A 27294-nucleotide genomic window follows, 5' to 3' on the forward strand; every position below is an offset into this window, starting at 1 on the left:
TATCCTGCTGGCGTCCTCAGGTCAAGGATGAAAAGAAGCTTGTTGTCCCGTCTTATATAGAAAAAATCCGGCGCCAATACCGGGAAATTTCTTGGCCAATCAGGGAACGTCCTCATATTTGCGCGGGATTCTCTGCATCGTTGAAGGAACGCTAACGATGTCAAAAGTCTCTCCTTCCTCGTTCTGAGCTTCTCGAATCTCCTTATCTTCCTGTGAATCTCCTCCCCGTAGAGGTGAGTAATGTTCGTTCGAAGGTTTCCGCGGCGATGAGTAGGTGATTTCCACATTTTTCGGGCTGCGTCCGCGTATGTCGTTTAAAAGTACAACAGGAAACCTTCGAACGAACATTACTCACCTCTACGGGGAGGAGATTCACAGGAAGATAAGGAGATTCGAGAAGCTCAGAACGAGGAAGGAGAGACTTTTGACATCGTTAGCGTTCCTTCAACGATGCAGAGAATCCCGCGCAAATATGAGGACGTTCCCTGATTGGCCAAGAAATTTCCCGGTATTGGCGCCGGATTTTTTCTATATAAGACGGGACAACAAGCTTCTTTTCATCCTTGACCTGAGGACGCCAGCAGGATAGCTGGCGAAACTGTTGTACTTTTAAACGACATACGCGGACGCAGCCCGAAAAATGTGGAAATCACCTACTCATCGCCGCGGAAACCTTCGAACGAACATTACTCACCTCTACGGGGAGGAGATTCACAGGAAGATAAGGAGATTCGAGAAGCTCAGAACGAGGAAGGAGAGACTTTTGACATCGTTAGCGTTCCTTCAACGATGCAGAGAATCCCGCGCAAATATGAGGACGTTCCCTGATTGGCCAAGAAATTTCCCGGTATTGGCGCCGGATTTTTTCTATATAAGACGGGACAACAAGCTTCTTTTCATCCTTGACCTGAGGACGCCAGCAGGATAGCTGGCGAAACTGTTGTACTTTTAAACGACATACGCGGACGCAGCCCGAAAAATGTGGAAATCACCTACTCATCGCCGCGGAAACCTTCGAACGAACATTACTCACCTCTACGGGGAGGAGATTCACAGGAAGATAAGGAGATTCGAGAAGCTCAGAACGAGGAAGGAGAGACTTTTGACATCGTTAGCGTTCCTTCAACGATGCAGAGAATCCCGCGCAAATATGAGGACGTTCCCTGATTGGCCAAGAAATTTCCCGGTATTGGCGCCGGATTTTTTCTATATAAGACGGGACAACAAGCTTCTTTTCATCCTTGACCTGAGGACGCCAGCAGGATAGCTGGCGAAACTGTTGTACTTTTAAACGACATACGCGGACGCAGCCCGAAAAATGTGGAAATCACCTACTCATCGCCGCGGAAACCTTCGAACGAACATTACTCACCTCTACGGGGAGGAGATTCACAGGAAGATAAGGAGATTCGAGAAGCTCAGAACGAGGAAGGAGAGACTTTTGACATCGTTAGCGTTCCTTCAACGATGCAGAGAATCCCGCGCAAATATGAGGACGTTCCCTGATTGGCCAAGAAATTTCCCGGTATTGGCGCCGGATTTTTTCTATATAAGACGGGACAACAAGCTTCTTTTCATCCTTGACCTGAGGACGCCAGCAGGATAGCTGGCGAAACTGTTGTACTTTTAAACGACATACGCGGACGCAGCCCGAAAAATGTGGAAATCAAGTGCGAAGTACATTTGGAGAGCCGCTATTTTTGAAAGTGTTCACCCTGGGCGTTATATTTCAAAATAGTTCGATTCTTCTGGTATCCCAGATCAACTGTTTACAATATTGTGGCTAAGTATAATGTTTCAGAGAAGTCTGGGCAAGGTTTCGCTAACCGAGCGAGGAAATGCTCAATTGCCTGGATTTAAGCGCCGCAGCCTGTATATGACTTTACCATTCTTTTGCTTTTTTTTATCATCATTTCAATCCTACGATTGGTTAACTGCAGCCCTCCATTCTACTCTATTCATTGTTAATTCCCTCAATCCTTGATACCTACTCTGTTTTACATCCTTCTTAATTTGTCCTTTGTCTTCATTGTGGAATCTTCCCTTCTATTATATTCCTAATCAATTCATTGTGCCTCAATGTGTGTCCAATCCATTTATTTCTTCTTTGCCATAGAGTTCTCCATATGGTCCCATCCTCTTCTAAATACTTCCTGGTTCCTTACTTTGTCTGTCCATTTAATCTTCGGCATTCTCCTCTAGCACCATGTTTTAAAGGCTTCTATTCTTCACTGGTCCACTTTTCCAATGTTCCAAGTCTTGGAACCATAGAGCACCATGCTCCACACAAAAGTCTTTGACAAATTGCTGCCTTGTTCCCAGCCTTCGGTTCTTTGAACATAGTAATCGTCTCTTCTTCATGAATGCATTCCTAGCCTGGGCTATTCTTTGCTTGAATTTCTTCCATCCTATATGCTGCTGCCCAGGTAGATGAAGGATTCTACTTGCTCTAGTTTCACCCCTATAATTGTGATATCTACATTTGCTGCAATTCATTTTTTATATAGGTTTATATTTCCTCTTACTATTATTATTATGTACTTGACAAAGGGTTTAATGGAGGAAGGGACCTTACAGTCTCAATTTTGCTTGAATAAAAACATATATCTACCACAGTCAAAAGACAAAGGAACATTTGAAAGTTGATTTCTATAGATGATCTGTCTCTGAAGAAGGTGGATTTGGCCGATGAGGTAATATCCATGGTTTTTTGAGATGCAATTGAAATTATGTACATCAATTACTCACAAAAAGGACAAATGATAAATGGAGAGTATTGTGTGTATTGCACCAGTTGAGTGGAGAAATCCTCATTTGACAAATAAAAAAACTTCCAAGACTCACTGTGCAGCTTTGATGGCAGAAATTACTTTGAATTATTACTACGACCGCAATTGTCCCTAAATTTGGCATTAAGTAATTTTTCATATTTCCAAACAAAGAAATGGCTCTACGGAAAGCGAGTCACGTTGAGCACGGAGGTCATTGCCAACACTGATACCTTTTTTGAGGAAAGTTGGAGAAATGCTGGGAAGTGTATTGAGCTAAAAGAAGATAATGTTGTCAGATAAAAGACTTGACCCAAAATGAAGTTTTTATATTTTTCCCAAGGACTTATTGAACAACTCATGTAGAGGGGAATATGCTGGAATAGTGGAGTTAAGAATTTCATTTTGGATGGATTTAGAGAATTAAGAAGAATGCTGAGCGAAGGAATGATTTTTAAGGATGTTTTCTGTCATGCTAAAATTTAGGAATAGTGTGTCATACCTCGGTCCATCGATGAACTACCAATACCTATAGACTAATGCTTAATGAATACCAACACTTCAAGGATTGCTCCATTCACAATTTCTTGGAACAATCATTATTCCCTCATAAAATGGCAATCCCTGTCATAGGACACCAGTATTTTGTAGTACTGGGTGAGTCTATCCATCCTGTAAGTGTTTATTCATCAAGCGAAAGTCCTTCAAAGTAACCACATTGTAGCTATCATCATATTTTTGTGTAATTGGATTGGTGGTACTAATTGCTTTTCCTATTATATAGTAACAGTTAGAATTGAGATATCTCAAAATACCAACTCTAATTTTACAAACTTTTGCTTAAAATAAAGTACTACTTGAATTTCAATACACAAACAGGATGGCCACACAGTTAAATTTGCACATATAAAAGAATATTGGATGAGAAAATGTTGGTATGTTTTTAATATTTTCACTTACAGCAGGTCAGCTAAAGACATTTCTTAAAAACAAGTTGATAATTGTAATAGGATGTGTCCTGATGGCGTTATATAACACATCACAGCTAATTACGTAAAATGAACCACGACGCAAGACACCATATGCCTAAAACACAATTGGCTGCAATCAAAGATAGAACACTCATATACAGAGTTAATTTTCCTCAGAAACTGTTCCAGGTGGTTGCTAGGAGAAGACAGTTCATTTGAAGACCTTTTTCATGGGCACTTCCTTTCTATCTGCCCCTTGCCACCTTCGTCGTACTCCTGGCTTGAAACCCACATTTGTTGGAAGGAACCAACAGATGCAAGTATGGAGCCTCCTATCCATGCCCCAAATCTTCTCTCTGCACAACCATTGGCACTCATAGTCTTGAGGCGTACTGAAGCTGGTACTCTGGCTGATAGATCTCGACCTAACCTATCAGGAAATCCCTGTTAAGATAGGAGATTGAACTTAATTATTCAATGCATTTCTTCACAAATTTCCATAATGGAAATGAATAGTTTTTATACTCCAACACACAGAAATATTTGATTTCAGCAGTCTGGCAGGGCTCCTATATTTTCCATAATCAATATCCATTCAATAAAATAGAACTATAAAACATAATATCAGAAATTCACTGGTTATTTCCATTTTAGAATAAGATGAAGCAGGTTCCATAAGCACTGTCTTAAGAAACACCTTCACAAGAATGTATAATCAACACATAGTACAATAAAAAACTTACTAGGTTATTACTTGGAGGATTTCACAAGTAAGAATGGAAATTTAGGGGAGAAATATCAGCAGCCATAAAATTACATAAATTAAGGGGATATAGTCATAATGGGTTAGGAGAGGGAACATATTTGATATATCTATGCACAGTATCTCTTTTTTGTAACTTTCCAAGGAGGCGAACCAAGTTTGAATAGAATTGGCAAATTAGAAAAATAAAATTTCAGAGTAAAAATTTAAGAATTCTGAATTTGAAAACATGTTAACACTCTTAATTCAGCAAATAATTTTAATGTTAACCAGAAGGATGCTGTTGGTAACATATGAGTATGAACCAGAAAACTACCAATAGTAACAACTTTAATCACCTCCAGGACCCTCAACATTGGACATAAGTTCTCTGCAGTATACACCTCTCAAGCTATAACTTTTGAGGGTATTTCTAGGAATACCTCATTTTAAAAGGTCTTATTTACACTAGTAATGACCATGGTTGTAAATACAGAAAGTAAAGCTACTACCTTTGGAAGATTAATATACAAAACTCGCAAATCAATGGTCAAAGCATACCAAATTAAATACTTACCCAGTCAACAGATCCCTTACTGTTTAACAACATGCTTTGAATGTAAAGTATGTAAGATTAACTATCATCAAATGCATATGATTTCTATTACTAATGGTATTCTACCAATTAAGGTAGGTTTTTGATGGAAACAAGCGACCAAATGGTACAGTGACAATTCCCTAGACACACTTAAACAAACTCAACCCAACATACAACCTTACAGTAAACCCCTCATAAATACTGTATACTTCCTTCCTCCCTTCACTTAGTCTAACATCCCTGCCCTACTCCTCACCTTCCTTGCTTGCCTAAGATTCTACCCTCAGTCTTCAACATACCATTACCAATCAAAGTGCTTTGAATCCATCTTTCTCACCTCCTTTGGATTTCCCTCAACAATCTCTCCTTCCTCACCATATGTAGCACTTCCTTGTTTGTTTTCTGTTCAGTCCATTTCACCTTCTCCACGCCCACATTTCAAACACCTCAATTCTATGCCTATCATCCTGTTTAAATGATCATGTTTCCACGCTGTACAAAACCACAATCGATTTCAAGGTTTTTATGAGCCTTTTCCTAACATCCATACTAAAAGTCTCTGTCATCAACTCCCACCTACTTTGACCATTTGGACCCAGAACACTTTCAAGGTAAGTACACTGTTCCACCTGCTCTAGTTTTTGACCTTCTCTTTTAAAATTTAGGCTTTGCTTTCTTCTTCCTAGAAAACTGCATGACCTTTGTTTAATTAACCTTTGTTCTAATCCCGTAATTATCACATTGGCTTTCCAATGCACTTTCCAAGGCACTGCCTTAACTGATTGACAAACTAAAGCTCGATCATCTGCAAAACTTACTGATTTTATGGATTCTCCACCGAATTTTATTCTATGTCCATTTCTTACCATGCCTCTTTTAGCATTTCTTCCTCGTATACGTTGAAAAGCACAGACGATGGTGGACAATGTTGTCTTACTCCACTACCTATAACTCCCCATCTGGACTTTTCATAAGTCATTCATACCTCCGCTGTCTGAAACATGTATAGGTTGCAGATCTCAATAGGATGCAGTCTTCTATAGTATGCCTCCAAACTACTCATATTTTCTGCAATATACTCATTAGTTTTTCCCAGTTTACTCCATAAAAAGCCTTTTCAAAATGTACGAAACAGGCAAATACGTTCTGATTGTATTCTATATTCCTCTTGATTAGTGATCTCATTACTGCAATGGCATCACGCGTGCCTCTACCCTTCCTACACCCAAACTGATCATCCCCTGAGTAATCATTTGCCCTACTTTCTATTCTTTTGTTGATGTATGGGAAATCAAACTTATTGTTCGGTAGTACTCACATGATGTAGCCTTTACCTTTTTCAGAATGGGAACTAACAATGATGTCACAAAAACTTCCCGCCAGATTCCTTCCTCATAGATGCTACAAATCAGCCCATATATGTAGACTCGTCCTCCCATATTTTTCTAAACCTCTCAGTAATTAACTCTCAGTTCTGCAGGAATGTTGTCTACCTCCACGGCCTTACTTGATTTCATCTCTTTTAATGACCTTTCTATCTCATCGTCGAATATGCCTAAGCTATCTTCATATACGTCATGTTCTCTTTCTATGCCTCACCTTGTTGGCCTAAGTTCTTTACCATACAGTTCTTCTGAATATTTCTTCCATCTCTCTTGGATCTTTTCTGTTTCAACTATTATCATACCCGGCTTATCTCTAACTGTTAACAAAGATCTTCCCTTCTTACTTCCCGATTGTGATTTAACCTTCTAGTATAGCACATCAATTTCATCCTACCCCAGCAAACTTTCCATATTCTTGAAATGCGTCTACCACCATGCATCATTTGCTTTTTTTGTAACCCATCTAAATTAATTATTAGTCTTGTACCTGAAGATGGTTCGATGAACTGAAATGCATTGTATGTCACAATAAATCGGTGGAAAAGTGCAAATTTGTTTCTCATAATGACGAACTTCCACTACATCTCGCCTGAATCTGTTGAATACTTATTTCTCCCTAACTCTGTTTACATTCTGCCATGTCCTTCTCTCATCTATCTTCCTAATCATCTCATCCGTGACCCATTGCTTCCTTCTCCTTTTTCGATTAATGATTCCCATAGTTTCTTTTGCAGCTTTCAACATCCCTTTTTTGACGTATTTCAGTTTTTTGTCTATAGTACTCAGCTCTTTACCCTCATCCATGATTTCCTATACAGCCTGCCGATACTCCTTCCTAGTCGATTCATTTGATGATTCTGCATTCCCTTTCCTAACCCGCCGCCCCTAGCTTATCTTTTTGAAACATACGCTGCACTTAATAACAACTCAAGTGTGATTCGAGTCTACACCCACTCCTGAAAAACTGCAAATTGATCCTACTGGTCCTAATCATAATATAATCTAAATGATACCTTTCTGAGTCACCTGGCATTTTTCATGTACACCTATGCCTTTTGTGGTGTCTAAACCAAGTGCTGGTGATAACTAACCCCTGTCTCTTGCAGAATTCAATTGCTTTCTCCTAATGGTCATTCCTCATACCTAAACTCAAGCCCCATACCTCATCACCACTTTCTTTCTTTGCCTAACATCCCATTCCAATCCCCCACCCCTATCAAATGTTTTCCTGCAGCAACATACATGATTATGTCATCTAACTCACCATATATCCTATCGACCTCTTGCTCATTATTGTTGCTCTGTGATGTGTATACCTGAAAAATGACCAAGTTCGTCGGTTCTCCTTTTATAACTACTAGTAATATTCTATCTGTTGCTTGTTCTATGTTGGCAACATTTCTTCCTACCTTTTCATTCAATGTTATGTATGGCACCCCTCGTTGGCTCTAGTCCCCTCCACTGCAGATTACTCTATAATCAAGTAATCCCCGATTTCCTTCCATCTCCCCTCACATAGACCTAAAATATCCATTTCCTCTTTCTACATCTTGCTTTCTATTCCCTAATTTTCCTGTCCTCAACATTGTCCCAACATTCCAAGTTCCTATTCTAACAAAGTCAGTCTTCTTATTCTGTGTCTTCTGTTCTATTGCTGTAAGTTTACCTTTTCAAGAATTTCCTGAGATGACGACCACAGAAGCCTTGCCTCTTCCACTGCCGGGCATGACACAGGGCTGATTGGACCAAGTCCCGTGGTTGCCAGGACTAATATTCTCTATACTGCCTAGCACCAAAGTCTTGGGAATAATAATGGCAGTGGCTTCAGATTGCCTCCCTCAATAGTGTTTTTTTAATGTGACCCCATCAATGGGGTCAAATGCCTTTGCAGCCATCTCACTGAGGAACAGACGCTGCAGAGACTGCCTTTCGTCTGGCTCCTAACCTTCAACCTATTTGGCATGGGTGACCCTACCCCAAGCAATTATCATTAATCTCACCGGCAAAGCTCTAGGGGTCATTGGAGGGCACAAGTCCTTCCACCATGTCAAGGTTGTAGTCCATGGGAGTGATAAGTGTTTTTAAATTACTAACATAGTTCATCAAAACATGATAAATGTAAATTGTTAACCTTATCAATGATCACCGTTAATAGCATAAATTATATAGCATCACTGACGTAAAAAACAACAAGAAGGTTACAGACATAATTATTTTCACAAATACACAAAATCATAGCACATCGAATCATATGAAAATGAATGATGCCAAGTATGCATTGCCTTCTATTATATGCAAGATGGAGAAAGTGTAATGGACAGAAAGTAAAACATATTATGCTCAAGCCACGGCGGGGGATGGGAGGGGATTGTGGGGAGAAATCATGAGGATGGAAAGGTGGATACAGAGCATATTGATTGCCAGTGGGATGTTGAAGACTGTAATAGAGGAGAGAATGTTAGGCAAATGAGGAAAGGGTAGGAACAGGATACAGATGTGGGACGGGATGAAGGGAGGATGGAAGTACACGGAGATGAAGAAGGACTTCATGTAGAGTAGGTTGCTGGATTGTGTTTTGTAAGGCGAAACAAAATATTTGGTAGTTGTGTCCATCCGAAACCTACCTTAACCGGTAGAATACTTAATAATAATAAATTGAGGTTTTTAAGCTTGAGTTGGATTAAAATTGATTCCTTAACCTGAAGATACTACCCATAAAATTTATAAAAAAATGTACTCTTATGCTGCACTTTTACCTGAATGAATGAGTTTCCACCGGTTACAACAACAGAGGCATAAAGAGCAGGTCGTGCATCAACATCACACATGCCCACACTAGTTGTAGCTATGTGTCCCACTCCCAGCATAGTATTTCCTGCTGCAACTACCCCAGGATCAAACAATGCCTCTGGTATTCTAAATCTTTCTGCTCCAAAATCTTGATGGTAGCCAGATGGAAATTCATAATGGGCAGCAGGCATAGCACTTGCAGTCTTTTCATCGAATGGCGTTTCAAGTACCTAAATTGCAAGTAAGATAAGATTTTTGTAATCCCAGGAGCCGAGACGCTTTTCTTTCATTGAAAAATGCAAGGTGATGCACGGTGAAACCAACAATCATTAATTCATACAAATTTTCCCAACATATTTTGATATTAAAATCGATCGATTGGAAGATTGGGAAAAATAAAGTAAATTTTATAGCATAAAATATGACTTACTTGAAGTACACTAGCTTGAAAATCCTGAACCACTCGCTTAACTTCATAAGAATGCCAACTTGTGGTGACTTCAGGTAGGTTCTTACGTTTTGTCCACCTTGCCTTTTCGCGCTCCTTAACAACTTCTTTTGAGCCCACCAAGTAAGAAGGCACTATTTCTATATCATTATCCTTTAATGAAATAATGAGTCAATAAGTTACTAGCCCTATTTAATAAACATTAAATAAAAGTTAATTGTTCATCATATTACTGCATCACACGTACTTGCAAGTGCTGTTTGCATTGCATACTAATATAGTCTCCTCCAAGAGGGGATTTGACAATTGCCTGAGTTAGAACATAACCATCCTGGACAGGTACTGCTGAAGTATGTGTAGCTCCTGAGTCTACAACAAGGGCTGTAGCACGCCCGTTCGCAAAAGCTGCAAGTACTGCGTTTTTGGCTAAGAAAAATGCAGGCACGTTGTACTTTTCAAACATAAGTTCTGTGAGACGCTCACGTTTGGATCTAACATTCCACGGTGCTTCGGACATTAAAACAGGATGATATTCCGACTCTGACTGAATACATTTTGAATATGTGTAATCCAAAACCTTGAATGAAATTACATTGGATATAAAAAAAAGACGCGGGTACATCGTGTAATTCAATTGACTTAAGTACAGCACGGTTTTAAATATGATATGACCTACCTTTTCGAATAAATCCCAATCTTCTATCATTCCATCTTTCATGTAACTTATTACTTCCATTCCTTTACGTGGAACATGTAATGTTGTAGTATCAATATAATATTTCTTGGTGGAACTGGGAGATGTGGTATCTGGCTTTTTCTCATCCACATCCATTGCGTCTGAAGACCGAATGGAAGATGTAGAATTGCTTGGTTCGTCCACAACACCCACGACTGCAGGTATTTCTGCCTTAGGCGAATCTTCTTGGGCATAACCAACTCTTAAAGAATAATGCCCTACGTCAAACACAAGGGCGCCAATTTCATCGCCTCCGTAGAGCATTGATCCACTCATTGTGCCGGGTAAGGTATTAATATAATTAGATGAACACTTATGCTTTCACAACTTTCCACTTACAATACAAAAAATAACTTTTCCACAGAACGCCGGTTCTGTTTACATGCGCGAAACAGATCTGAAGCCGTTCATCGACAATTGACGGTGACAGTAAGATAATTCCAAATTTTGACAAGAGATGGCTCCCTGTTACACCTAAATAATAAATATCGATGATTAAAAACTTTGATTGAAAATAAATTTATTCGATGGGGGAATGATAATTTTTGTTTGTTTTTGTGTAAAAAGTCAAACTATAAGCACTTTTATTCAATAATTTTATTGTGGGCGTTGGCGGCTTAAGCGCCAGTACCGGGTGATTTCTCACATCGCACCTGCGTTGTCATCGTTGACGTTGAAACTTCTTGCTCGAAGGAATGGTAATTTTTCAGTCTTATTATTGTTTATTGGTGTATTTTTAGCATGAAGGAGTATCTTCTAATAAAATTTTACTATTGTGACAGGCTTCCTACTCTGATGACCAGCTGGCCGGTGAGTATCGTCAGGAGAAATCTGGTCTACATTCAATGGGGTCAGACCTTTCGTTATGAGTCAATTGGTGGGACTACGAGAGCTTAGTTTCCTTATTTGGTCATAGTTTGAAAGCTCAAATAAGACTTTTTGTAGCATTACCTATAGGCGCAGTAGAATCTGTTGTGAGTAGTTGGTGGGTTGTGTAGAGTAGATAAACATCGAGTCTGAAAACTTTTACAGGATGTACGAGGCTCCTAACAAAATTATGTCCTCTGTGGAAGGTAAGCTAAAGTAGTTTTGTAGATTTTCCTGCAGTATTCTTTGTTTGCTTTTTGGACGTTTAGTTTTAAAATTTCAAGGAGCCAAAGCGTTAAGCCAGGCTGACGATCATATATTTTGCTGTAGTATCAACTTTTAATTACTACTGAGTGGTAAACATTCGCAAAACATCGAGTTTTGATTCATTATGGTATTATCTATTCTAAGATAAGTGAATCATTGTTCTATAGCTGGTGACGCATCTTATCCGTGCTTTTGGCGTGGAATGTGATAATTATTTTCGTTCATGAAGCGAGTAATATTGTATCTTTCGGTAACTTTTTATTTAATATTCTTTTTGTGGATTATTATTAATTTCACGACGACTGACATTCGGGGAAATATGCGAATGACGTTCTGTTGAAGAAAAGTAAACCGCTATTTAGTTTCATCGTTCGCTCCTTTTTTCGTAGTAAGGTGCGCGAAACATTTATTTCTATTTTCAACGCAGCTGTGTTCACAAGACGTGTAAGAAAATATATCGGTCCGAAGCATATAGTTTGATCCCAAGAAGGAATGATAACTAAATCTGGAGGCGGCTGTTTGAATATTTGCGTTTTACTCTCTTATTTACTTAAACATTTAACAAGTGCATGTAAATTAGTTATTTTATTCGTGTTATTCAGTTATCATGCACATTATTACCATATATGGTATTGAAGATTGATAATTGACGCCAATGAAATCTCCTGTGTATGAAATGTCAGCACTGTTCACACTTTCCCATCCGTTCTCTTCCATTATTGTTTTAATCCGTATGTCGTAGCCATATGTTAGAATGAAAATGTAATTGCCTCTTTAATATGGAATTTGTAATTTTGAACAAATACATGGCTTAAAGGTATTTTATTGAACGTACGTTGAATGTGATCGCATTAGTGAAGGTAGAAGTTAATTAGTTTAATAATTCATATAATTCACAAACATCCCCTGAAAACCATTACCCGCGAGTAATGAGATCACCTTCAAAAGAAGTTTATTTTTTAATCCATTTTGGCAATGTATTGTGATTTTGAAATATGGGTTTGGTGATTAAGTGATCATTTTTGTGGGACTCCCTATCCCTTCTTTTAGCACGCAGCCTCCAGATTGTCTACCAGTTCTTTATTTCGTAATTGTAAGTTTTCACTCGATTATGATGCAGAATCGCCACTAAATCTGTGTCACGGTAGTGTTTCATTGGAACTATCAAGGCCATGGTAACGTTTTTTGTAGTGGTGGCAAAGGCAAACTATTACCCGCTATATGAAGTGGGTAATAGCAAAAATGCTGGGTGGTCAAAATTATGAACGGTGGAAATTCCTCTCGGATCTACCGGATGTCTCTCTCCATTCTGGCCGACGTTTCGATTTTCTGGCCCGAGTCTAACATCTAAACTTTTTCTAAACGAAACGAGATTCTGCAAGTGGGACCCCAGAGGAAACGATGTGCAATACGACTGATAAGCACCAGATTTTACGTCAAAATGTGTTTATATTTTACAAAAATGGTTGAAGGGTCTGATAAGAGAAGACCATTCTCTTCGACGATATTAAGTGACAAGCCAAATTGTTGGGAATGATAGAAGCATTTTAAAATAAACTAATGAAGTTAAATACAATATTTGCTCCTCCCCATATTAAAATTCGTTTGTAATAATTATTTTGGAAGTAATTTTATCCTGTCACCACAGTGAAATTCGATTATTTCCATTTCCTTCTGCGAGTTTTTTCTACGAATTTTGACTTGTATGCTAATTGTGTTTACGCCATTGACCCTGCTAAAAGTATGGCGCAGGTAAATCAATGTTTAACTACCAACTTTTGGTGAAAGATGAAATGCCTCGTATAAATTGTGAAAACTTTCAAGAATTGAATTGTCATGGTTGCTATTAGCCATTGAAAATTATTATATTATCTTTCAACTATCTATGTAAGTGAAGATCGAGTGCATCATTCATCCCTCAGAATGAAGTGGTTGACTTACATTCCCATCAGCTTATCTCATCATATGGTCATCTCTCCCATTACATGTTTCACTGTATTCCAATTTTTCAGTTCACTTCATACTCAGCAATTGCCTTTGCCAGTGTATCATTCCTCATCATATGCCCAATGAATTTATTCCTCTGTGTTTTGTATCCTTAGTTTCCTTCCCCTAATTCTTCCATATCTTTTAGGAAGCATATATATAAGTGCTCTGAGGATATTATATATTTTTTTCCTACTGATGTGTCCTTCTGTTACCAGCATTGTTGTAATGGGGATTTCCTAATTTTTTATGACAAAATTTTCCTCAGTTCCTGATTTATTAGAGTTCTTTGGTGATCTGTGAACTGAGTAGAGACCTATATACCTAAGTAGAGTCCTATGGTAAGACTGCTGTCAGATTAATAGTATTTCTGGAAAGTTTTTCAATGGCAAAAAATGGTGAAGGGAGAAGATTCAAGGAGTGGGATGGGGAGGATTAAATAAGGAAAAGAGCTCTTATGAGGTTTAATCACTCATTGGAATGTTTGAAATTGTACACATGCAGGGCTAGATCGATGTTGGTTGAGGCTGTCTGATCGCCAGGGTAGGGATGTGGTGTGGTGGAAGGTAGGGGTAAACAGCATAGCATATCCATATATTTCTGAAACAAATTTAAATTTAAATAGCCTGCTTTCCCACTTCAAAGAAGGTACCCCAACTCTGCAAAAATCTGGAATGCACCAAAAATTTCCCCTCGTAAAAAATCATGTACTGGACAAAAAAGGTTCAATGCCTCATGAGATTCAAAGAACAATTTTAATACAATGGACTGGAAAAATCTAGCATCACCAAACAGTTACTGTAAACAAATCGCTCCATATATCCCATCAACTTCCCATCCTTAAGATTCCCCCAACCATCTTCTTAACTACCACAAATACATTGCTACCAAAAACTGACAATAGTTTGAATTCAGATCTAAGACCCATTGTTTGCCCTCTCTTCCATTTATCCTCGCAGATTTAACCCTGCCATACCCCTAGCGGTGGCTTGCAGGTGACTTAATTATCTAAAAAAAAAATATCAGAAAAAGTATTATGCACAGTTGTCTGCCTAAAATAGCTGTCTACCTCCACATTTTTTCCCATCTCTTTCTAACTTCCTCATGCCTGTGCAGCCATTCAGTAATCATTTTTTGCGTGATGAAGATAGCCTTAGAAGATCACTGTGGTTGGTATGGAACGAGAATCGCTGAAAACAAAACAAAGGTTATGAGGTTTTAAAGCAAGAGGAAGGCTACGGTAAATGTTAAAATAGGATTGCATAAACAAGAGGTGGTGGAATAGTTTGGCCCCCTTGGAATTTTCGAACCAAAATTGTCAAAATAGTAGGGGCACAAGGAGGAGGATTGCATGTGAAGAAGCTTTCAATAGGACAAGGGAATTGATGGCCAGGACATTAGAGTAAGGATGTTAAATAATGATCCGTTAAACGCTTGTAATATGGAGTTGGTGTAGTATGGTGCAGAAAAATTGTTTCAGCTTCATTCTAAGAGACTATGAATGCCATCATAAGTAGTTGGTGTAGAAGCTAAAGCATTTGAAGACCAAGAAGGTGAAATAATTTAATGAAGACAATGTTTTGCATTTCTCTTGCTACATTGGACCAAATTTTGGCAGAAAACTGGCTCCTCAACCTGCACTAGAAAAATGCGCAAAATAGGAGAATTTTTTGCTAGAATTTGAGGATAGATTCAGGGATTTCCACAAAAATGCAACGGAAATTTTTCAGAATCTATTTGAAGTAGCACAGAGCACTTGTTATTAGATAGCATTAGTTGATCTACAAGCTATAGATGCCCTGAGGGATACAAAAAATCAACCTTAGAAATTTAATTCAGGGCTGCTAGACAAATGTATGAGCCTAAAGGCATTTGCAGGGCATCTTCTCTAAATTCAGAAGCACATATATTTGTGAGTCATTTGGTAGTAGTCCATTTTCCTTATAAATTATTGTGTGTTCTCATTTGATACAGATGAAGAAACATATGAAGGAGTACCTCAAAATGATTTTAACATGAATTCACATTCTGAATAAAAGTTGATTGTCCGCAACATATGTGCCTAGAGGCTAATGTGGCCCTCTGGAGGTGAAAGGTTGGCAACTCCTTTATTATTAGGTGATTAGAAAAGTCAAGAGTGGAAATGAATGGTTAATTTTGCATGCATTCTATCTCCTTTTGGTGTGATGCCTTGATCTACTCAGCGGATTGACATTTTTGTACTATTTATGAAAAATTGGCCCTCTTGAAATTTATTGCTTTAGTTAAGTTCACAGGATGAGAATTGGAATAGTATTAACTAATAGCTATGATGTGCATTTTAGAATTGTTGTCATGGTCCTGGAGAAGAGGAATGGATTTTATTGTTGTTAATTTCAAAACCAGTATAAACAGTAATTTTATTAATATTCTGTTCTATCATTAAGAGCATTTTAATGTCACTTCATTTAATTTAAACCAATCTGTCTCTTTTATAGAATTTCAGGAGGCCTTCCAACTCTTTGATAATAGGGGAGATGGAAAGATACAAGTCACCCAAATAGGTGATGCCCTTCGTGCCTTGGGCCAGAATCCCACGGAGTCTGATGTCAAAAAATTCACTCATCAGCACAGACCAGGTAAGATTGTGTATCACTTGTTAACCTATAAAATATGCTCACGCTGTGGTATTTGTTTATTGTATTTACTCGGATAGTTTGTATTTGTGAAACTGCTCAGGGTCTACCATCAACTAGTGCCACTTGCCACTGTGACATTTGGAAAATGAAGAGATAACTGGTATAAATAGGGCTGTCGGCAGGGTACTTAGGTTGAGAGTATGCCTTAGAATGAAGATGATGATTGGGATTGGTTATTGGGTGGAGTGACTTATAAGAAGATATGGCAAAATGAGTTACACATTAGAGCAAGTATTGTGGTTTTCAATGAAAGGAAAGTTTGATACATAACATTGGGAATTATAAGGCATTTAACATGTCGGGAAAATGGGAGTGGGGAAAGCTCTACCCGATTGTTTGGAAGGATAAGAATATAGATTTCTAGGTAATCTGGAAAGTGATAGGAAGATTTGAAAACAAATCCTAACGAGAATACAAATACAAGTCACAAACTTTCAATCAGTTGGTAGGATATACAGTACGCTGTAATACATACATTTTTATGTAGATCTGCACGTATGTAAATAGTTAAAATGTCATAAAGAAGACATAGTTAACTTTTAATTAGCAAACCACAGTAATATCTGCCCAAAGGTTGTTTGGATATTCGAGGGTGGAGCTGACCTAATACTAGTATATCAGTGGCATGTGAAATTCTTACACTAGGGTAGAGGGGCCATTTTATTTTCTGTGCTGCCTGTGATTTCCCAGGAAGACCTAATACCCAAAATACCACGCAGCTTGGGTGAAGCTAAGGGTACCCCGAAGGTTCCATCACTATTTAGTGAAGTAACATTCTCATTTAAGCAACTTGATTTTCAACAAATTATTCATTTTTTGTGAGATTATTCTTTCTTAGAAGATCAGCAAGAGTGAGGTGATCAATGAATAATTATCATGGAGGAACTAGAAGAGTTAAGAGAGAGTGAATTCTATACTATTCTCTCCAAGGATAAATATTGTTAAGATAGGATACAAATTCTCAACCAAAACTATTGGGTGAATGGGCTGACATTTTCAGGGTTTTTTAAACTTGGGACTGGATGTTTAGACTGTATACTTCTTTGTTGAGGATAGAGGATAATAATAAATTGGAGGCTTTAAAGTGTGCGAGGGCATAGAAGAATGGTTAGTAAGGAAAACAAACTTCTAGGCATGGTAGGAGAAGAGAGAGGGTTGTGAGGAGAAATTCAAAGGAGGCAGGACAAGTGGATGCAGGCAATACTGAAAGGTAGTGATTGGTGAAGATGGTAAAAAGGGGGGGGGATCTTGGGAAAGGAAGGGAGGAAAATAACAAGGATGTCGGATGAAATTAAAGGCATTAGAAAATATGCAGAGCTAAAAAAAGAATTGTTGTAATAAGTAGTTAATGGTTTGTGGGCATTTTCTCTCTAGTTCAAGGCTTAGAAGTACAGCAATGTGTAATGCCTGGGTCTACCAAATATGTACCCTGACCTGGTGGAATCCTGCTTATAAATAACAATAGAACTAACCCTATAAGAAACCCCCAGAATAAATGGAAACTCAACCCTTAGTGGTCCAGGTTAAACCCCATAAAGGATTGCTTTATTTGAAAAAAATGAGGAAAACAGAAATGTTGTATGTGGAGCAATTGTCTTTTTGACCTTAAAATATGAAACAGATAAGTTGCACCAAGGGCATCTGTACCAAAAGGTGACTGAAGAATCTACCTCTCTTCTTCTGTTCATGTTCTGTTTCTATGTTTTGCTCAAAAAATTAAACAAGTCCTTTAAGTGCAATTTTATCAGCACTTGATGCATATTTACCAGGGTTATGATATTGTTACCATTGGTGTATTTGTCATAGATTTGAAAAACATGGCCAAAGCATTTTAATTTATATATGTTGATTCTCTTCATGTATTCATTTATTTCATCAAAGCCGCTTGCTGTCGATGAGCACCTATTTACTCAGTTAAGATAAAAAAGTAAAAGTTTTACAGCTGTGATATTTTAATATTGTGTGCTTTAAAGAGTTTTTATGTAATATACAGTAGAAATGGGTCATCCATGAACGTCATACAAATCAACCGCGATTTTGATTTTCTTTTCTTTTTTTACAGATGAAAGGATAAGTTTCGAGGTGTTTCTACCAATTTACCAAGCTATCCTGAAAAACCGCAGTAATGACACAGCTGATGATTTCATTGAAGGTCTCCGCCACTTCGATAAGGATGGCAATGGATACATTTCTTCTGCTGAGCTAAGACATCTCCTTACCACTCTCGGTAAATATGTAGATGTATATTTTATTTCGTTTAAGGAGAATTAAAATACAATTTGAACAATAATACAATGGTAGTTTTGAGAGGTTATCGGAATCACCACCAGTTGTCAGTGGGGTCACAATGAGTTTTCCACATAGTAATAGGTTATCCTTAATGATAATAATGCATTTATTTGTCGGGAAATTTGTTGTATATTCACACGTACACAAATGTAGGACATGTCTGATGTGAACTTCGCAATTTTAGAAAAAATACTGTAAATGTACAAACATCTGTATGCATATCAATATACTACTATATTTATATATTATTTGGTTAAGTCAGAATTGGTATAGAGGCAATTCTAGAAATTCATTTACAGAATAGGGCATATTTTTTTTTAATAGGTTGAAGAGTTTCTTGACAACAGGTACTTTTGCTCATATTTGATTTCATGTGGAAGTTAATTGAATAACCTTAAGCCCGTTGCATTGGGTCCATGAGCAGTATTGTGTGTTCTGACAACTGGATGGTGTAAGTCATTACAGGCCCTTGTATAGTGACTATGTTAATTGCAGTTGGACCTGTACTGAGAAATATTACCCTTTCCATGCAAGATGACAATAAATATTTATTTATATGCAAGGCACTGGTAATGAACCAAGTCTTTTGAAGAGAGGTTTACATAGTGCATCACAAGGAGCATTGCTCATAATACGTATAATCCTCTTTAAGATTTTGAAGATTCTGCCAATATGGCGAGAGGAACACCAGAAGATGATACTAAAAGTAACATGAGAATAAAATTCACCATAGTAAATTGATAGAAGGTCCTCTAAATTTACAGAATATATAAAATTTCTTATGAGGAAGTATAAGTAACTTAACTTTCTGCGTAATTTAGAAATGTGTTCCTCCCAGGACATGTTTTTATGCGGGGTAACTCCGAGGAATTGGGCACTGGAATTTTTAGGAATACTTACACGTGCTGCATGTACTGAGATTGTTGCGGAAACGTTGTTTTTAATGGTGAAATAAATCAGGGTGGACTTATTTAAATAGGGTTTTAGGAAGTTAAGATGACACCATTTATTGAAATCTGGGTTACTTCAGCTCCCCTTTTGTCAAATTGTCTACTGAGGAGACTGGCACAATAATATTGGTATTGTCAGTATTCAATAATGGGTCTATTCCCTTAACAGGCTTAAGCTTATCTAGTTAATCATTTTATTCATCATTAATATCAATTAAAAATAAAATAGAGCCAAATACTGAACTCGGGGGAACACCGAGTGTTACTACTCGAGACATAAATTTGGAGCTATTTCTTGAGATCTCTACTTGCTGATGACGTTCACTTAGATTTGATTCAATCCATTTGTAGGGTGTGCCTCTTATACCATAGCATTTCAGTTTATACAAGAGTGGCTGATGATTGATGCAGTCAAAAGCTTGAATGAAATAAAAAAAATAAACCTCAAGTTTCAGTTATATTATCCAAATCTAAAAGTATTTGATTCGCCATGTGATATGTGGCTGTTGTAGTGGACCTTGTTTTTCTAATGAGTAAACAAGTAACGTGTCTGTGCTCTGGGAAGAGATCTGTGATGCTTACGCCTCTCTATTTTTGTTCCTGTGTAGTGATTTGTGAAGATGGAAAAAATTGAGATTTGAGCAGTGATTAAATACTTCATAAAGAAAGGTATGAAGGCAAAAGAAATTCATGCTGACTTTGAGAACACCCTGGGGGGGGCTCTGGTCCTTCATATTCAAATGTTGCCAAGTGAACAAACGAGTTCAAGTTTGGTCGCAACAGCTTAGATGATGATCTGCATAGTGGTCGGCCAAAATGTGCCGCTACTCCAAAAATTATTACAAAAGTGCATAAAATGGTCATTGAGGATAGCCGACTGAAAGTGCAAGAAATTGCTGAAGCTGCAGGAATTTCATCTGAATGGGCATATCATATTTTAACAGTGGAATAGGATATGTGGAAATTATCTCCTAGATGGGTGTAAAACGTGTCAAACATTGTTTGAAAATTTCGATTCAGACGCTTTTGTGATCCTGCATCAAGAGTCCATGGCAAGAATCCTATTTGTAGTGACTGAGAAATGTTGATGCAGCTGTCATTCACTATCGCTTTTGTTCGTCTGGTCACCCACCCGGGACCCATTTTTTTGAAGCCCAAATCCCTTATAACAATATCATAAGGAATAGTTCTTGAAATCTCAAGTTAGACAAATGCAAACGTGAAACGTTTATCTTCTTGAATTTTTTCTCGATCTTGGATTTGAGGTCATCAGGCTCAACTGAATGATGTTGGCCCGAGTGTTCTTCGTCATGAACATTTGTTTGTCTGCCATGATGCACCATTTTTTAACATAACCTTTGTTCATTGCGTTGCGGTAAACCTCTCTGATTTGCATGCAAATTTCAATCGGGAAATTTTTTCTGTTGAGAGAGCAAATCACTCTGTGTATTTCACTTTGGAGTAATCGTCAATTTCATTGTTCATTTCAAAGACACGCAACGAAACAACAAATGTCCTTGGTGGTTTATAGCTAAAAGTCAGACTGAAGCAGGAAAGTGTCATTGGTGGTGGGAGTGCCATATGAAAACTTTCTGTACTTTCTGAAGGACACTTGGTAACACTATTCTGCTTCTCATATCATTATAATGAAACAATAGTATTCTATGATGTAAAATTTATTAACCCCTAAAGTTCAGATACAGACACCAGGGATAAATCCACGAGTGCTTAGGACATTAGGTAATGATGGAATTATGCCTTTTCACTTTTGTAGAATTTGTTTTCAGAAATTAGCCTGTAAGGAGAGATATTGGTTTGCAGTATCATTTATTAATACATTTCCAAGCAAATTTAATTTATTCCCTCATGAAATTTTTCCTTGCATGTCAGCTGTTCGACCAAGAAAATTAGGACAAACAAGTTGTTAAAATGTGGATGGCTCTGTAATGGCATCTTGGTATGATGGAGGGATGCAATAACTAAGACCCTGCTATGAGAAGTGCCTCAATAATGGCATATAGTATGTCGAAAAGTAATTTTACGTGTGCAAATCAAATGGCAATAAAATGGTTTATGAGTAAAAAATGTTTTCATAATAGCCATTCAGAACTAACTTCCTGGTTATCCCACTTAGAAAACTGTATTGGAATCCTAGATATTTAATTTCCGAAGCATGAAAATGCACTTTTCAAGTATTATTTCCCATAAAGCTCAGTTGTAGGTAAAAGATTTTTTGTTGCTGTTTCTATGGCTTTATATGTGCTAGAAAGAAGCTAGTTGAGTTTCTTTCACTTCTTCTCATTTTCACTTAAAACTTAGTGCATATTTTCCAAACTTGATTGCCAAAGTCAGTCCATGGAAGAATGTAACAAAGGTTAGCTCCCTTGAGACTGTAGAGAGTAGGTTTCTTTCTCTGCAAGGTTCAACCAACCAAGATTGCTGTGATAATAAATTCCAGTATTGTCACTGTCAATATGGGTATTCAATTCCTAATTGTTATTGATATTTTTCAAAATATTGTGTTCACTAATTTATATTTTTCAGTTCACTTAATTTATATAACTTCAGAGTAATTGTGAGGAGATGATGCTGGAGCAAAACATCTGTGGATTTGATTAAATTAAACTGCAGATTTTCCAGGATGTTAGCTCATTTATTAAACAAGTGAACTTTTCATTTGCTATTTCCGTAAATAACACCACCCTGTGTGCTAAAAAGTTTTTGAATAATTTAGAGAACACGTATGAAAAATAATATTACCAAATAAACTTGACTTTATATTGGCTTTAAAGTTAAGATAAAATAAATTCACGATAACCTGGAAGGCAGAAAAACAAATTAAAAATAAGTAAATCCTAATTTCATCAAGTAAACTGAAACAGACTATATGGAAACCCAACAAATTGGTGAAAGGTTTCGTACGGATTCGATTGAAAATTAAAATGAATCATTCTCATTGAAATTAACTTAAATGTTTTACATAATAATTAATTTTTTGGGACACATCTTTAAATACATAAATGCAGTAGAATGGAATATGCTTCTCGGGTATTTGCTATTAAAATTCACAGTACTACATGCGGACCTTAAGAGGCCACTATTAGCCAGCTTTTATTTCCTTATCTTTACACATTTTATGATCCGTACCTCAATGCAAACTTCATGTGGTCAAGGATATGCGTCATTTCACTGCTTCAAGGTTTGGTCTGAGGGAATCCATTAAGTTTACGTTGATGCTTCAATGGATGTGACACTAATACATGGCCAATATGGCAGTAGTTAAGGTTATTTTGACCTTTACCCAGCAGGACATAAGTACTCTAGGAAGATAAATCTGCAAATTGCCAAAGTAACTCATTTCAACACTCCTATTACAATCAAGAGTTTTTGGAAACCTTTAACCTTACTTGCTGATTCTCTAGTCCTGTAGTCCTTGATCAGACAGATCAAATCATGACTCGCCCTTGACACTCTTAGGGCTAAATATTAAAAAAAGAGAAAAATGACTTCTTAATTAAACGAGTGCAAATCTATCTTCAAATTTCTGGGCTGACCGATATTTACTCCAAAAAATGAATAAAAATGACTGTTTAGTCAGTTATACATTTAAATGAATACTCATACTCTATGATGGCTACATTCTGTATATTAAGCCCAAAAAAATCTGAACCTTTCATGAACTTGTCACCTTATTGGTTCTCTGGTCTCATTGTGATATGAGGGTATTGGTAGACATGCTGAAAAGAGCTTAGGAAAATCTGTGAGGTCCAAGGTGTTCAGTAGTGGTAGTCACTTGTTTATGGATGGGTTTTAACATCGAAACTGCCCCGAAAGCAATTCAGAGGAACTTGAGAATAAATCTTCCCAATAATCTCCAATAGTTACATTCCATAGAAAAATAAGAAAAAAATCAGCGATTAGATTCAATAGATAAAAGGTGGACTTGTACAAAATATTTCTTAGAAACCAACTGTGTAGAGCTCTAATTTTGCCATCCTGATATAGTGTATGCATACATATTTGGGTTTCAAAGGATATATCACAGTATACCTGTTCCACATAAAACGGAAGAATGTTCTGTAAGAATATTAAAAGGCAATTTTCTGTTTGTCGTCCTTTCAAATGTTTAAGTCCAGTAAAGTACTTTACTACGTTATAAATAACTAATGGAGCCAAAATGAACCGTATTTTTATTTTGGAAAGAAAAATGCAGCTTTGTTGATTTCACCTAATGTTTTAATATTACATCCAGGGTTTCAATACATAGTATCATCATCAGGTACTTTTTTGAGCTTTACCTTCCATATATGAGGGGGGACCCAAAAATAACAGGAATGTTGTTATAGATTCTTTAGTTCTCAATATATTTCCATTAAATTTTGTTCACCTTCAAAGTATTCCCCATTGACTGCAATGCACTTCTCCAAACGATGCTTCCATTGTTCAAAACATTTCTTAAATTCATTTATCAGGATGTCCTTCAGGCCTTCTAGCAATTTTTCTTTTACCTCCTCCACAGTGTCAAAACGCTTTCCTTTCATGTCCCTTATGAGTCTGGGGAACAAAAAGAAGTCTCAGGGAGCTAAATCAGGTGAGTAGGGGGGGTGGACAATCAATGTCATGCCGTTTTTTGTCAAAAACTGCATCACGGACAGTGTGGTATGAGCCGGCACGTTGTCATGATGGAAGAACCAGTCACCTGTGCGCCAAAGATCTGCTCTTTTCTTCCGAATACTCTCCCTCAATCTCTTCAAAACCTCCATGTAAATCTTCTGGTTGACAGTTTGATGGTGGAACGAACACAGAGTGCACAATACCTCTGCAATCGAAGAAACAAATGAGCATTTTCTTGATTATTGATTTCACTTGGCAAGCTTTTTTTGGGCAAGGAGAGCCAGCTGTCTTCCATTGGCCTGATTGCTGCTTCGTTTCAGGATCGTATCCATAGCACCACGATTCATCACCAGTAATCACCTTGGAAAAAAAATCAGGGTCCTCTTCGAGCTGATTTTGAAGCTCAAATTTTTGAAGACAAATTTAGCTGCCACCCTTTTCATATACAAATTTTCAGATAGAATCCTCTGAATTGAACTCCATGACACTCCAGACATCTCACAGAGTTGATCAATGGCTCTGCGACGGTCTTCACGAATGCGAGCGTTGATTTTGTCGACGTTTTCGTCAGTTCTTGATGTTGAAGGGCAGCCTGAATGGGGTTGGTCTTCAATTGACATTTCACTATTTTTAAAATGTGTAAACCACTGGTAGACTCTGATTTTGCTTAGGGCAGCTTCTCCATAAGCAGTCTTGAGCATTACAATAGTTTCCACGGCCAATTTCCCCAATAGGAAACAAAATTTCACTGCAGTGCGTTACTCTTGATAATCCGCCATCACGTTTGTTGCCAAAATAAAAGAAGTTGTTTTACAAACAGCTCTCATGGATGGACCAATCCAGTCCCAGCGATGGCGCTGCGCATACTGATGCAGGTGGCATGAGCCTGACGTACGACCGGCCGAACAAAGGCTTCCCCCACTCTCGCTCTCCACTGCAGCCCAACTCCCTTTACTTTTGGGTCACCCCTCATATATACTTTTGGTCATAGGGCAACAGAATTGGGGGAAAAAATGCGTTTTTGTTATTGGATGGGAGAAGGAAGGGGTGGGGTTTCAGAGGAAAAGATTTTGCATATCACATCAAATGAGAAAAACATGTTGCATTGTCCTCTTTGAGTCTTAACATTACATTATCATCTTGTCCCTGTGGTCACAATCCCAATTAATGGTATAGTTTTCCTGGGGAGGAGAGATGAAGGGGGATGTATATTTAAATGACCATGGAAAAGAGGTCCAAGATATTGGGTGGGGGATTAAGGAAAACAGTAAAATCCTCGTATATCTATTAGTTGGAATTGTGCATTTAATAAAATAGGTATTGTAGTGAAAGAGAGATTAGAGGAGAATTGGAGGCAATCACTTGTTCATTAGCTAATTGAACATTGTTGGAGGAATGCTGGACAAACTCTTGTATCTCCTATGCATCAAGCTTTCTTCTGTTGTCTTCCGAGTTGAGGATATCCGACTCAAATTTACTGTAATGGTTGCATATTTTAATGCTGAAAAATTTTGGATTGTACCAAGTCACTTTCATATTAGCATATGGTATCTGTATGTGACTTTATGAATAATAATAGATAAGCCCATCGAATTAAAATAATTTATAGGTATGAAAAGTTTGAATGCATGCTACTAGGGTTAACAATAAAATGTTCAGTTATTAATTTGGTGGGATGTCGATAAAATAGTATTGAGTAACTTCATTTTGAAAGTCATTTGCGACAAAGCAGATGGTAAATCAGTAAGACTTACATTTAAAGAGTTTTAAAAATAAATTTTATGGAATCTTGAAAGTTATCTTTAGCAAATAATTATTCTTTCAGGTGAGAAACTTACGGATGAAGAAGTAGAGCAGTTGATGGCAGGACAAGAGGACTCCCAAGGAAATGTTCATTATGAAGAGTTTGTTAGGATGGTCATGGGCGGTTAAACAATGTTTTAAATGTATTATAATCATGTTTTCAAAATATTACCTATTCCCCAAGAAACCTGTTTTGTATAATAGGTTGCCTTTGGAATTTCAAATATTTAATTTTAATGAGATTTCTACCTATTATTTAACATTATTTCCAGGAGATGTTCCTTGTGAAGAGTTTGGTAGGATGGTCGAGGGTGGTTGAGCTGTCAGAGTATTTTTAATGTTAATAAACTATATCTTAAAAGTCTATGTAAGTTAGGCCACACATTACATTACTATTGAGCTGCAATTCTTTAAAAAAAGTTATCATATATTCTTTATTTGTTCCATATGCCCTTATCACCTTGGCTTTGAGTGATATTTTTTCTTTTAATGTCCCTCAGTCGTGTATTTATAGCCCTTATGCATCAAGTACTTAACCAAATTTAAGGGTATCCCATAAAAAATTAATGCACCTTAAGTGCTTTTAGAAATTAAAGAAAGAAAGCCATAATTCAACTTGATTAAAATCTCAATTGGGCATGGGAGTTGTGCATTCATTTTAACCTGATCTCCATAAAATTTTGAAGTTCATTGTACGATGCCTTAAGGATTGGCTCTGAAAAGTGTATTTCATTTTTCAACTGTAATTATGATTTCATTTGGAATAAAATTTTGTGTAACAATATTTCCTGCAAGATGCATTCCTTTTTCTTATTTTAGACTTTAAAATCTGGTTTGACTTTGTGGATGGAATGGGTATACATTGTTTCAGAAATGCCTAGTGCTAACATGAATTGTTAATGCAGTGACATAAAACCTGGGAGGAGGGCTAAAGTATTATTGCCAATGTCCTTTAAAAATAAGTAGAGCAGGAAGAGAAAGTTAGGATTGAATTTAGCTGTGGGAAAACTGCTGCACTGATCTTATTCTGCAAAACATATGCCAAGTGCAAATGCACACAGTTTCTGAAACAACACTTGAATTCTTTTATGCTACTACTTTTCCTGTTTTCTTCAACTTGCAATGATTAAACTTGACATAGTCAATGATAAATTGGTACTTATCATTACATTTACTCATCCATATATGTTTGTGTATTTATAAAAGCAATAAATAAAATAGCACTTTTTTAATTTTAGGTTTACTACTGACTTTATTTTGGAAAATGAATTATTCTTCTCAAAAATTCACCAAATAAAAACCATAAACACAGTAACCAACCCGAAGGTCGGTTTAGTAGGTGATGGTAGAGATCACCCAGTACTAAGCCCTATACGGCGTGTGAATATTCACACATCAGGGT

At 37.3% G+C, this 27294-nt stretch overlaps 2 protein-coding genes across 3 annotated transcripts; one reads left to right on the plus strand and one right to left on the minus strand.

The window, feature by feature from the left end:
- Positions 1-3690: 3690 nt before the first annotated feature.
- On the minus strand, positions 3691-10887 carry Bap55 (Brahma associated protein 55kD). The gene is made up of 5 exons (XM_071589704.1): positions 10379-10887; positions 9950-10279; positions 9685-9855; positions 9221-9484; positions 3691-4183 (listed from the first exon to the last, which is right to left on the minus strand). The coding sequence occupies exons 1-5, from the start codon at positions 10712-10714 to the stop codon at positions 3968-3970; spliced, it is 1317 nt and encodes a 438-aa protein (XP_071445805.1). The 5' UTR covers positions 10715-10887; the 3' UTR covers positions 3691-3967.
- Positions 10888-10985: 98 nt separating this feature from the next.
- Mlc-c (Myosin light chain cytoplasmic) lies at positions 10986-26676 on the plus strand. 2 transcript variants are annotated; one of them, XM_071589726.1, is made up of 5 exons: positions 10986-11136; positions 11221-11248; positions 16036-16176; positions 18299-18463; positions 25915-26676. In XM_071589726.1, exons 1-5 carry the CDS (start codon positions 11134-11136, stop codon positions 26019-26021), a joined length of 444 nt encoding a protein of 147 aa, XP_071445827.1. In that variant the 5' UTR covers positions 10986-11133; the 3' UTR covers positions 26022-26676. The 2 variants fall into 2 exon arrangements, with proteins under 2 accessions (XP_071445827.1, XP_071445818.1); XM_071589717.1 differs by lacking the exons at positions 10986-11136; positions 11221-11248 and adding an exon at positions 11331-11511.
- Positions 26677-27294: the final 618 nt, after the last annotated feature.

This window comes from Hetaerina americana, unplaced genomic scaffold, assembly GCF_022747635.1.
Source record: "Hetaerina americana unplaced genomic scaffold, ioHetAmer1.1.p SCAF_1, whole genome shotgun sequence".
In the NCBI taxonomy this organism is placed as follows: domain Eukaryota; kingdom Metazoa; phylum Arthropoda; class Insecta; order Odonata; family Calopterygidae; genus Hetaerina; species Hetaerina americana.

Bases quoted from the DNA above. Each gene is read 5' to 3' on its own strand.
- Bap55 (XM_071589704.1), bottom strand. From the start codon at position 10,714: ATGAGTGGATCAATGCTCTACGGAGGCGATGAAATTGGCGCCCTTGTG. The intron at 10,280-10,378 runs GTAGGTCATATC...ATTTCATTCAAG, and splicing joins ATTGGGATTTATTCGAAAAG to GTTTTGGATTACACATATTC. The intron at 9,485-9,684 runs GTAAGTCATATT...CTTGCAATTTAG, and splicing joins TTCAAGCTAGTGTACTTCAA to GTACTTGAAACGCCATTCGA.
- Mlc-c (XM_071589717.1), top strand. From the start codon at position 11,472: ATGTACGAGGCTCCTAACAAAATTATGTCCTCTGTGGAAG. The intron at 11,512-16,035 runs GTAAGCTAAAGT...TCTCTTTTATAG, and splicing joins AATTATGTCCTCTGTGGAAG to AATTTCAGGAGGCCTTCCAA. The intron at 18,464-25,914 runs GTAAATATGTAG...TTATTCTTTCAG, and splicing joins ACATCTCCTTACCACTCTCG to GTGAGAAACTTACGGATGAA.